General features: G+C 42.3%; 1 protein-coding gene across 3 annotated transcripts in view; it reads right to left on the bottom strand.

Annotated features, from left to right (window-relative positions):
* The window catches only part of zfyve28 (zinc finger, FYVE domain containing 28), a 30,764-nt gene that overhangs the window by 15,592 nt on the left and 1,344 nt on the right, over nucleotides 1–13,828 (bottom strand). For all 3 annotated transcript variants that reach the window (XM_080783152.1, XM_080783153.1, XM_080783154.1), the window contains exon 2: nucleotides 984–1,124. In XM_080783152.1, the coding sequence (XP_080639278.1) occupies nucleotides 984–1,124 (141 nt within the window). The remainder of the gene's footprint in view (nucleotides 1–983; nucleotides 1,125–13,828) is intronic.

The raw sequence follows: 13,828 nt of genomic DNA, 5'->3' as shown, positions 1-13,828 counted from the left end.
GTTAAGAAGAGGCATAAACTCACCGATCCAATAATAAAATAGAACATTAGAAGAATGGGTTAGAACTGCATTGACGTCAGTTACAAATGTCAACAAAGTATAAAACATGCGATGGTTTGAATACGGTTTTTAAGTTTAGCTATAAATAAACCCAATTTCTTACCTTAATCTGAAATTATTATATCCAATAATGAGTGGTAGAGGCGAGAAAAACATACAGAGAGGCTCATAGCATGCGCGCTGGGTCTTAGGCCCTCTTGCCTCGTTACAGAACTGGGACAAAACAGATCTACATGTCTTTGGTCATTATGAAAGACAGATCTGTAGATTTTTATTTTTTTAAACATTGAGCGATCTAAATAAGCTATTTAGCCTAATACAAGGTTTTTTCACGTGTACCCCTCCTCATAATTGGATATAACATCTGATTAAGGTAATAACACAGTTAACCCATTTTGGGCGGGAACCCCTTTTGGTGTTTTAAACATTATGTTATAATTTAGCTATTGAAAAATAGCAGATCTACAAGCTCGTGGCGCGCTACGTGCTTGTAGGTCTGCTATTTTTGAAAAATCGTGAAAATATTTAATTTTAGAAGATTTTTTTTTAATTTTGAGGTCAGGCCTAAATGGGTTAATCTGTAATTCTCCTTAACGACTAGCCTCCTGAAGAGCCACACAAAAACAAAACAAAATCACACCCGTGTGAAGTGAGGGGCGCTCTTATCATCGTAAATCATCATGACTTAAAATTGACACTATGCCTATTTGCTCATTCATTGTCAATGGGAATTTAATGTTTGTGTAGGACGAAAATAGCCGATTTGCTTGACACATATACAGTATGACGTAAAATTCTCTATTCATTGTCAATGGGAATTTAATGTTTGTGTAAGACGAAAATGTACACCAATAGCTGAATATAGCTAGCCTAGAACCCCTCAAAGAAATAAATAAATAGTGACGTTGGGAGTTTAAACGGACCTGACACGAGCGGAACTGGTTGACCAGCAGGGTGCATCTCTGAGGGTCCTTCCTGCCGTCCAGACTGTCCAGCTCCGTGGCCACCTGGTTCAGCTCTTCATCAGCGTAGTAGAACTGGGCCAGGAGCTGAGGGTCCGTCCTCTGTGCAGAGAGAGAGAGAGAGGCAGAGGTGTGGAGGGAGAGGTCAGGTCATGGAAAACAGTGCACACAAAACGCACGGGGGAGCATAAATCTATACACTACATACATGTTTAATGGGAGTGTTATTCTTCCTTCAACGGAAAGGCGCGGCAGGGGAAGTTTAACCCATTGGTTATTAAACCCCGAGCGGCAATAAGAACGGAGTTCTCCGTCCTATCAATTAGTAACGCTCGTCGTCCAGGACGGAGATTAATCAAAGAACAGAGATTTATTGATATCAAAACCGATCGCATCGCTCCACAGGCTGGGAGCGTCTGTTATATTCCATGTTATTTCCGGTTGGGACGTTATCGAAAATGTTCCCCCCCATTTTAGCCGATCAGATCGAAAACCCGTTATATATCCGGGATAGCGCCTGGTGCATCGCTAAACGTGCTCCGTTGCTGTAAATTGCTGGGCGCTCTGATTTAATGGTCCTTAATACCCCCGGGCGTTTAACATGTTAAAGGTAATGTTTGAGTAATACACTTGATCAAGTATTTTCTAACATTCCAGACAACATACAATAAGTAATGAAAAAAAAGTATGCTGCCTGCCTGATATCAGTCAAAATAGAGAGATTGCATCAGGCGCTGTATCGTATCGGCCGATAGCTTGGGGTGGGCGGCATTGGCGATTCTGACGAGGAGTTGACAGATGGTTAATATCGTGTGAAAGCTCCCCGGAAGAGCAGGTGTAATAATTAGAGAGGCTGGCCCTGGTAAAGGATTTGTGTCATTATCACACAAATCATTATCTGGCCCCGTCCGGAGCCTGGGCAGAGGCGTTTGTGCTGGTTCTGGACATCCAGCGATCCGACAGACTTGACACCGGGCACAGCACTCCCTGTGGTGGTGTGGTACGTGCGTGTCAAATTTGAAGTCGGTGGGGCGAACGGTTTCAGAGTTAGTGGATTAAAGACGTACGTACATACAGAGATACACTGGGTGTACACACACACACGCACACACACACACACACACACGCATACACGATGATGGAAATGTTGGAAAAGGCGACCACATGCTGACGTGTCTCATCATCACACAGCGGGCAGGTACCACAGGAGCACAGCCTCACCAAGGACAGTGTGATGACGCACACTGACACAGACCACGACGCTAAACAATGTTATTTGCTGTGCTTGGTGGACTCAAACAGAACAGAGATACTGAACAAACCACGTCTCAGTAGAAGACCTTTTCCCTGAAGCTAGCCTCGGTGCCACATCTGCGAGGAGAAAAGCCTGGTCACAGCTTTTTTCCCCGACCAACACTTTTTTCTGACAGCAACAAAATTATGCACATCTCTGCAACCCCCCACCCACACACACACACAGATTAAAATAAGGTGCATTTTGCATCCCAAAACGCAGTTTATAGTTAAGGGACGCAATAAAACAACAACCTCTGCATCCAGGGGATGGACTACTGTACTGTTTTTTTATTCCAATATATTTTTGCTAGCTTTAGTTATAATAATCATTTCTTCTTCTGTATTCTACATGAATATAACGACATTATAACCATATAAAATGAAATGGGAGTTAATTGCTGCAATTTGTAAAAATATGACTCCTAACGTCGTTGAAGTGGGACTCATAAAATGTCCCTGGGACTCATCTAAAAGACCATCACTGCATCCCGGGACTCATTACATTGAAAACCCATTTACCCCACCCACCCTAATCAGAGCAGATTTCGTATCCAAGCCGTATCCTTAACGTTATTTATAAAGGCTACATATGACATTGACAACAAGTGGTTGAATGACGAAACAAACACTCATTAATGCGCGCAAACAGAGGGGCTGAAGGTCCATGTACAGTGTACACCTTTCATCTTTGAAACAGGTACACCGTAAAATCCAAGTTACGGTGGGTCCAACTCCATTCCATTTGGTTCCATTTGTACAGTCTTTGAGGTTACACTAACACTGAGGATTACAGGTGGTGTCCCTGGGAGATTACGGTCTTAACTTTATCATACGTCCCACAAGGCAAACGTCAATGTCTGCTCAAACACGCTCAGATGGAGAGGGTGTGTGATTTTACACCTCATAATTTACCTGTTTTCACACACATTTGTGGTAAGTATACACGTAGGGAGGCAGGTCACACACACACACACGCACACATGCACACACCACACACACACACGTAATCAGCAGCAGCTAGGTCATTCCGTTATGACCCTGTTTAACTCAAATCCACTGAGCTTCCTGGTTTTCCGGCTCTCTCTTTTACAGTCATACAAATCACACACAAAAAATCACACCCGTGTGAAGTAGGTGCAACTCCATGTGGGGGTCCCCGGGGGGGGGGGGGGGGGGGTTCCAGACCCACAGGAATGCACCCAAGGTGCCAGCCCAATTCCGGCGAGTCGCCCCGCGTATGAAACGGTTGAGAAATGACAGAGTTACCGTGTGCGTTCCCTCTACTGTACTGTACTATACTGTCATTGTACTGTATTGGCACACCCAAAATCACCATACATACAGTTAATATGTGCATGTGTTTGTGTGTGTATTAGGTTGCGCACAGGTGGTGGAAAACAACCATGCTGTTTTCGTGCTCAGACGCACCCACCCAGAGACACACATAGTCACTTAAGGAAGTGGTTGCACCACTTAAAAACTGGTTTGGCTTTCTTCATTAGATACTGCGAGTGTTTCACACTGATCTCAATTGTTCTTCCTCAACAAGGTCACATACGCTCCCTCAGTCTCTATATATAAATCACCTGTGAAGGATGGGAATACAAAAAATGCTGCACCCAGCTGCTTTGGTAATGAGACAAAAAGGACAAAAAAACAAAAAAAAACAAAGAGGAGATTTGCCGACTACAATAATGGAGAACTAGAAGAAACTTTAATTTGGGGATTCTGTATAGGTCTATGACAGCAGTCCTCTGTGAAGACCTCTGTTGGTGAACGGGAATTAAGTGAAGTGAAGTGAAGTTTTTGTTGAGGTATACTTGAACCAATAACAAGGAGCTAAAGATAGCCAGAATTATCTGTTGATATTCTTTGGTCCTAATGTAACACCACAGCCACCAGTAATTTTAGTGAATAAGCTCTTTATGTAGTCTCACAAGGTATAAAATTAAAGTTAGATATCAATTAGTACAATAAGACAAATATAATATTATGGCAAATAAATATTTTAGGCAATGTAATCAATCCTATAAAAATTATAAAGTATAGTAATATATATAAAGCAATGCACTTCAAACGTAACTAGGCTAACATTACTCTCACATCAGATTTTAAAACAAGCTATGTAGATGATTCAACAAATGAGAGTACACCTCTTTAAGAAATCCTGTCTCAAATCTACTCTTTACAAGAGAAGAGTCTTCACTTTTATCGACAGGTTTTCCATGCACCAATAGACCACCAACTAGTCCAAACGAATCAGTAGGATCATTCAGTTTAACAATACACAATTATGTGCGAGACGCGAGTGGATACAATTTTAGAACTAAGGTCAAAATGAATTATGTGAACTGTGAAGGGGCCTAATATTCCTCAAGGACAACAGAGGACTCCAGTGTTACTCATAAGGGTGCCATCAATTCCTTAGCAAAGAGATAGTTACAATGAAACCGTTATGGTTTGTTCTTCAACTAGACTAGAAGATCAATTGTTTTTCTCTCGCCTTTAAAACAGAACCTGCCAAAACCTGACAGTTTATCGCTCTACTGTGACACATCATATTACAAATTTCAAATTGATTGTTTTATCAGATTGTGCCTTCTGTACATTCCAGTTCTTATCACTTACTTCAACTGTGAGTCTGTGACATCATGTCTTCGGCAAAAAGGAAACTGAGGTGGTCTGGTGGCTCACAGCATGTGTGATACACACAATTCACACACACAGTACAAAAACTATAAAAGTAAACTGACCAGACCTAGCGCCTATAAGATACTTCTTCATTTAACTCTGAAAGTACTAAAATGGAACCGTACTGTGCAGTGTGTGGTGGCATTCCTTGTTAGGTTTCTGCAGAATATAGGCCAGCTCCAATGGGAGAAAGAAAAGGGAGTCATTGATATTGCTGCCGCCCTATGGCCTCCCTTTGATGCATTCCACACACACTAGAGGGAACATTCCAGCAGCATTGCATCACGGGTACAATGTAAAGTGTTCATTTCACCCTGACACTGACAGTGTGTAAAAATTTTACCAAATTGACCCTCATGTACACGCTCTGAGTTACAAATGGATACATTCACACTCAGGATTTTACTGTGTAAGAAGTCAATTGTTATTTGTAGGCAATGTTCTGCATATGGCAACGGTGGTCAACGTATTGTTTGACGTTGACGTTAACAGTCAGAACTTTAAACAGTCATTTATCAAGTCAAGAACCGAGGTCCCATGGCACACCTTCAAAGCAAACAGATCCCTGAGTGTTTCAGAAGGCAAACGCCTATCCCCTCCTCCTCCCCGTGTGGAAACCTCTAAACCCTCACGACAGGAACACGGTCGCTCTTGCTGAAGGTTTCGTGCCATTTCTGTGTATGAGATCCTATCACTCAGTACAATCCTAAAGTGTTACTGTATTTTTAGAAAAGTCTCCTGTGGATAGGTGGTGTGCTAACACACAGTATAAACAATGTATCTACAAATTGTACAACTGTGCAACGAGCAATGGGCAGCAGTGGCCTAAGGGTTAGAGGAGCGCCCTTGTTGCCGAAAGGTTGCCGGTTCGATTCTCCGGACGGGCAGGAAAAATCTGTGTCGGGAAGTGATTGGTCATCACTCACCCAACACCGCTGAAGTGCCCTCGAGCAAGGCACTGAACCCCAAACTGCTCCAGTGGAGCTGCTTAGTGCAGTACAAGACTGTGGTTGTACATGTCAGCTCCCAGGTTTTAGTGTGTCTGTCTGTGCGATGGACATCATCCCAGTCATGCGATTGGGATGATCGATTGAGCACAAGTATTACTATATTCATATTGTGGCTTTATGATATTTGTTACACTTAATTTTTAATATTGTGCTTTTCATGTAAAGCTAGCTTTGTCGTATGTTGTAACTTTGTACTGCTGCTACCCTGTAAAGGGCTCCGCCGCTCCCCTGTTAAAGAGATCTTGTATCTGAATTGGATTTACCTCCATAAATAATGGTTTGAAAACATAATATTGTTACTACTAGTGTACTAAATTCGTCTCAACTTAACAATGATCTCGCTGCATCTGAAAATGTATAATCTCAAGTGAGACAGCAAAAAGATATAAAAAGTAAATCCAATAATCAATCCATAAGTCTTTATTCCTGACTTTGCAAACAGTAGTAAGAGGGCCCTTTAAGATGTTTTCACTTTTTTATCACAACACTATACAGTTAAGAGAGCAAACTGCAAACAATCTGGGATGGATTTGACTCCCAAACTCGCAATTTACGTCATCATGACCTGAGGAACAACCGTCCACCACCCTGCAAAAATGTGAAAATGATTCAGCACATTCAGTGCCAGTCCCCTGTGGCCCGGCACTGACGCGTAACCACGACTGCTGTCAGCTGTCGCTGAAGTCCTCGCTTTGAGCTTACTCAAAAATGTTAACCACTGTGGTTGGAGACCTGTCATTTCGGACCATTACGCTCTCATAACCTCACCTTCAGTGAGAAGTGCTCTTAAACCCCCCCTCAGTCACAATCATTGACTATATGACAATGACTTGGCGAAACAGCGTTGACAATTTCCTTCAGAATAAATGAATGCCAATGCGGTGACTCTGATTCAGGCATGCGGTTGTCATTCAAAAAGTGTTGGGATCATCTTGCCTGTGTGTGTTATCACCTTACTCATCCTCATTGTCTTGGGAAAGCATTCTCCTTGAGCTAGTCCAGGAGCTTGTATTGATACTGGTATTAATGTTGGGCTTCAATCCAATTCAGACAATGAAGCTGGGGGGAGGGCAACTGGCTAATGCCACACGAACATCCAGAGTGTTGATGCCGACACATTGAGCCCACTTAGGGGACTTTATGAGAAACCTTGCCTCTGCCCTCTTTAGTCTATTCCAGACTCATTTCACTGCTTTCTGGCTGCCTGCCAACAATAGCTCTCCCAGAAGCACAGGCGCGTGTGTGTGTGTGTGTGTGTGTGTGTGTGTGTGTGTGTGTGTGTGTGTGTGTGTGTGTGTGTGTGTGCGTGACTGTCTGCAAGAGTTCACTCTGCTTCAGCCAGTCAGTTGTTGGCAAAATGAGTAGATGTATTATAAACTTCAGCACCTTATTTCTTATTCAAGAATCAGCAGAAACGCCCTTTCATGGTTTGGACTGCAAACACAGAAACTTCTACCATAGTAGTACTAGATTAGGCATTAGCCATAAACACCTCCTTGGACAATCATATCAAGTTTAGCCCCCCTACACACACACACACACACACACACACACACACAGTACACACACCACACACATACGCGTTGCTGTTGGGAGGAAACTACCCAACTCTACTTTTGAGGTTTTAGATTTTTTTTTAATAAATCAGTGCTATTGAACTCTCTTTAAGTCTGTGTGTTGGCATATTGGTTGGATTGACTGTGCGGTGTAGGTATAATGGCTGAGTAGTGGCCCAAACTCTAGATATCGAACCTCTATTACATATACGGCAGAAACCCTCTATGCGTACAGTATTACTCTGAAGACCTTTCAGTCGTGCTGAGTCATTCCTTAAATATTTGGCCTACATCTGGAACTTCTTTCACTAGTATTGTAAGACATTTGGCCTGTGGTGGCTGACTACAGAGTTCTTGTCAGTAGCCTTTCAAGCACGCAACTCCAATCCTCTTAAACTCATCTCAGTCACATTTTAGCAAGCCCAGAGTTTTCAATGGACCTACTGCATAATGCAAGCACTTTATTGAACTCATCACAGAGTTCTGTGAAGAATGTTTCCGCTGATATGGTTTATTCTTTAGGAGGTGGGTGGTTGAATCTGCCCGGTTCCATTTAACTCAACTGCAGACCCCATTCTAGAGGGCATAATAATACCAAAGAATTATATTACTCTTGGGGTGCAGTGGTCCAGGCCACATATACTGTAGGCTTTGGCCTGACAGCGCGCCACGTGTTCGAGTCCCGTTCAGGACGACCTTTGCTGCGTGTCTCTCCCCCCTCTTTCCTGTCTATGTTCACTTGAAAGCTAAATAAATATATATGAATTAATTAATATATATATAATAGTGTAATAATCTGTGTGTATTTGTCTCGGACTGCTCTAATGTTTTTTGATCTGTGTGATGAACTGTGCATGTGCCTGGCACATGGTGCAGCAGGCCTGGACAAGGCAATGTGGGGGATGCTAAGAGGATTCGGGGTCTCTGGTTCCCTGATACTACTGCACCATTTGAGGCCAGGCCATCTCGCTCCTTTTTAGCACCCGTGACCAACAGGACATTATTATGCAAGAAATAAATCCTGTTATACAATCTAGAGTTGGCTGCTAGTTCAGTAGTGAACCCAGATGCGATGGAAATTTTTAATTTACAAAAAACAACACAGTTACAAGAACAGAGACGACACACTAAAATGACTAAATGATCCCTTTTGCACTTGAACAATAACACTGCCTACAGCAAAACAGAAAAAAGATTTTTTTTTAAAGAGTCAAAAACAAGAAACCTGGCACAAATCTGTTTGTTTCTAGTCAGCATAATGCGAATGAAACAAATAGGCATAATTATGCGTATTATAAGTTATTATATTATAAGTAATGATCTCTTCCTGCGGTTATGCACTACAACCCCTCTTTACTGTTGCGGAGCACGACTCATGGCTCACAGTTAGCCTGTGTACTCTGTCCACATACAGGTCATTGTTATGGAGAGCAACCGAGGGCAGCCGCTACACAGACTGTCCCAAATCAGACATAATGACAGTCATGAGCTAAGAGACTGCAAATGTGTGTACGTACGCAAACAGGTCTATACAGACACAAAACTGTCTTTATCTACACCAGCTGCAGTGCAGAGCAGATTGTGGTGCTTTCTGCCATGGTTCATGGCCGGCCTAACGGTCCAGGCACCTAGGCTGGTAATCCAGCTTGTTGCAGGTTCGAATCCCGATCCAGACGACCTTTACTGCGTGTCTTCTCTCCCCGTTTCCTGTCAACCTACTGTAAATCTATCAATAAAGGTAAAGCTCCCAAAAATATCTTTAAAAATAAAAATGTGTAATTCCTCAGATTTACAGCATTTTTTGTTTTTCAAGTTCCTTGAAGATATTGATGATACATGAAGCCCACATCCACAACTCAACTGTTTACAGAGCTATATGGAGATGTCTGTATGCCTGTCCGTGTCCCTTGACTCCCTTTTATGCCCAGCAGCCCATATAAGGGGATATCGGTCAGATCTGTTCTGGACCAGATCTATCATCTCCATATGATCCTATAGCAGTATATATGGGCAATCGGTCAGATAGGTACGGTAGTTGTCCAGAACGGCTGATCTGACCAACTTCGCGCCTTGAGATACAGACGTGACACTCACATGCAAGCAGAGCTTTGCATTATTTATAGAACGATATCTATTAAGACCAGGTAGAGACAACATTTGTGATCATAATCTGAGTCAGTTTATTGGCCAGTAATGTGTCTTACTATGAGACCTAGCAGATCATGTCTGTCTGTGTGTCTGTCCCGCTATCCAAATATGGAGTGTGTTGCATCAGCAATCACTCAGCTCCATATATGGGCACAAAAGGGGCCAGGTCCACTCAGATCCATATATGGGCACAAAAGGGGCCAGGTCCACATATACAGTAACAGCGGGACAGACACACAGACAGACAGACAGACAGACATGATCTGCAGGGTCTCAGCTGCGTTCGCTTCCCGCGTTTGCGCGTCTTACTGGTGTATATGAATTTGACTTATTACGAATATTACGAACACCAAAATCCCAGATGATGACTAGTCTGATATAACAACATCAATATTATTTGGATAATAGGCCTATTGCCCAGCTCTGGAGAATCACTATCTATACAGTATCACTATTATCTGGCACCCAATTAAGCTAAATCTGCTTGCTAAATTACTCCAATGTGTCACAATTTGGCAAAGCTACCTTAAGGAGCCAACCAATGTGCTGTGTCCCTCTCACTGTGAATCTAGTCAGAAGAAACAAAATAACTCAAACCACTGTGTGAAAGCTGCTACAGAGAAATGTCCTTTCATTTTAGCTCCTGCCAGCTGTAACCAGGGCCTACTGTTTTCCTAGGCTAGTACTCCTTTCCTCCTTTTCTTTCCTGACTCCTGCAGGAGACAGTGCCGTGTCATTATTCCGACGGCGAATTATTCCGACGGCACGTTGGTCAGACTCGCTGCATTAACCCAAAAATTTCTAAAAAGCAAAAATAGCACATCAATCGCTATTTTCGCTAAAATAGGGCTACGTGGTTTACAGTAAAGTAACAGTGCCTAATTGTACTGGGGACCCCCTGGAACCGCCTGAAGGACCACAGAGTAAAGAGTATAGATGGTGTTGCTGTGCTGAATGTTTCATACAGCCTCTTCCAAATGCAATCAAGACGTGTATGATCAAAACACCTTGACTGCATGCCTTCCAGACGACCAATATTGAAAGGAGCAATAAGTAAAGTATTGTGATCATGGAGGTCACCAATTATTATCAATAAAGATACAACACATGGTAAATCAATACAACAGTCTTCCACAGTTACTCCGCTTGAATCATGGTCTCCCCAACACCTTGGGGGGGAGCTTCCCAATACTGCAATGAATTTAAAAACGCCTTCAATTGCCTGGCCTGTCTAGATCTGCACAAGGGGTCAGCTCTCTAAATCCAAGCAGCTGACACCAAATCAATTACCGCACGGCTGTTGGGTAAGCAGAATGGAGACATCCATAAAGAGCTCCTGAAACCAGGCTACATATGCAGGCACATTGGCCGGTGCTCAGCAGTTTGGCGTAACACCCGCTTCCCCTCCGCTCTATGCCAACTGTGCAGAAACCACTCTGAGAAGACAAGTCCCTAATTACTTTGGCTGTTCTCTCGCTTCTTCCACTTGCATTTGAGCAATAATCACAAACAAACCAGGTCTGGACAAGTGGACAGCATAGCAAAAATGAGAGGGGAAGTACAGTATGCATTTTAAAAGACAACAACGAACATCAACATACCCACATGGTAAATCCTTATTATTACTGTTATCCAACGACCTGCATTTAGCAGAGTTGGATTAACATTGGGATTTTGCTGTGTGCACTGTGCACCTAAAACTGTGTGCTATGAGTATGACACCTACACTTAAGACAATGGATATCTAGCCGAGGTAGAGTGAAAATGATTTAACAAAAAAGGGTGTTATACACAGTAGAATTGTGTGTCAATGTAACTCAGAGTGTGAAAATGTATCAATTCTTTACACATAGTTAAATGGACACTGAGGAATTTACTGGGTAATATGTTTGCCTGGTGAAGAGGATAAGGGGAAACAGAAGGGAAATTAGTAGCATCAACAGACGGAGGTGAGTGCCCCAGCCTGGTGCTGGTTGTGGGCCTGTCACACTGACAGATGAGGTGGTCTGGCGCTGAAGGTCAGTCCCTGAATGCCTGATAGAGTAATGCCAAGAAAGGAGCAAAGGCTACGGAGGAAATGTAAAGGTTTAGCCTCCTGACATCTCTCTATCACTCACTCTGCAAGTCTTCCTCTGATAAATTAAAGGTGAAGAGATAGTGGCCATTTTGGTGGCTTGGAAACCTGAGCCAGGTCTCATCTTTGTCCATGTCTAGCAGACTTGTGTGCATTTCTGAACACACTGTGCACCCATTGTTTTAGCTTCTTCCATCAAAGGCTTCAAAACAACTGCAAAAGGGGCAGATAATTCATAGTCTACCATAGCTTGGTTCAAACTTTAATTAAAACATATGGGTTCCTCCAAACCTGTTCAGGAGGGATAAGTCTAGTACTCAGATGAAAGAACCCATCTTAACCAGTTTAAAGTGCCTGCAAGGAGTCTTAAAACTCTGAACTTACAGAGGTGTGTACAAAATGTGGGTCAGACAACCATTGCCCTTCCCTATGTCTTGAGTCGAGTCCCTCCAGTAGACAAGGTAGCTCTAACAAATATATGTTTTTCCAGAAGGAGATTTCATAGTTACTGGAGTCAGACAGAAGAGACAGGTACATTATGTCCCTCCATGTTGCACTGAATTCTTCAGAGCACCGGGAAGAGATTGTGTTGCAGTCGGAGAGAAAAATCCCTCTCAGTGACTTATCAGGGAGTTAAAGAGAAGCTCTGGAAATATCAATAGCCTTGCTCCAGTCAAGGGGAAAATGCTGATTCAACACTTTTCTATCTCTAGGAGAACATAGTTCAATAACAAACGACTTAGTTGATGCAAAATGACAGTGCTATGCAGTGTTGAACAATAAATGCCACAATACTGTACGATTGGCCACATGTTTGAGACCTGAGCAAAAACATAACCCACAATACCACTAGAATATAAAATTCTTCTTCTTGAATATTCAAGGTACTTAAGCTTTCTTTGACTCTTCTCCATCTGTTAATTTACATCGTTAACAATTTGCTTCAAGTGCTTATCTAGTTAGTTCTGGAAGAATTGGTAATTGATGATTTAAAACCCAAAGGCTTAAATTTAATAGTGTTCATTCTTACCAAGGTAGTGATTTGAAAAATACTGACGTAATAGCTCAACACTTGAAAGGCAGTGGTCTGCCATTGAATATGACAACACTCTTGTGACCCTTACCTTAGCACTTAGTGTTTAACCCTAACGATGGACAACAAAAATGCTGTAACAGCAAACATAGTTAAACAGTGAAAAGCAGATTCATGACGCAAGAGTGTCTGTATCATGAGGTAAATAGCAAGGCCATTGTCTATATTCATGGAGGTTTCATGTTATCCTTCATTGACATCACTGCTGTGAGTCAAACCTCAAGTTACTGTCATCCACAAGTTCAAACAACTGACTGCAAGTGACTTCTAATCATTTACATGTTACAGCTGCATTATATGAATAGGGGATAAATGTGAACACAGCTTCTAATCAGTCTTCATATACACTTGGGAAATAAATATTTTGGGAAGATATAGCCTGTTCTTACTTTGATATAATAGAGATATCATAAATTGATATGTGGAAGAAAAAAAAAAGTTATGTTTTTCCAAAACAAACACAGTTCTCTGCTTGTGGTGATGCAGATTGTAGGGAGCTTTGTAGAATAATAATTAAGTAATAACATTGTTAGAAAGGTATTCATCCAGACCGTGGCATATTTGTAAGCCAACCTGGAAGCAGATCCTGTTCTCAATCATTCTTACCACCTCACCATTAAAATCTCAACTGGATAAATACATTTATTCTACTGTTCTTTACAGTTATATATACACACACACTGGTAGCCAATACGGCAATGATAATAATAATGGATTGCATTTTCATAGCGCTTTTCTATGCACTACATGCTTACTCAAAGCGCTTTACAATGGTCCGAACAGTCAATGCCAGCGGCCTCACTTCCCACATTCACACACCAATGGTGGCAACCACAAGCAAGGTGGGGTTCAGTGTCTTGCCCAAGGACACTTGGACATGTGGACAGGAGGAGCCTGGATTCGAACCGCCGACCCACGGATCATTGGACGACCTGCTC

Source organism: Protomyctophum bolini (genome assembly GCF_963924005.1).
Source record: "Protomyctophum bolini genome assembly, chromosome: 15".
Classification (NCBI taxonomy): Eukaryota; Metazoa; Chordata; class Actinopteri; order Myctophiformes; family Myctophidae; genus Protomyctophum; species Protomyctophum bolini.
The sequence above is the reverse complement of the archived record's forward strand: the minus strand, read 5'-3'. Positions and strand labels throughout refer to the sequence as shown.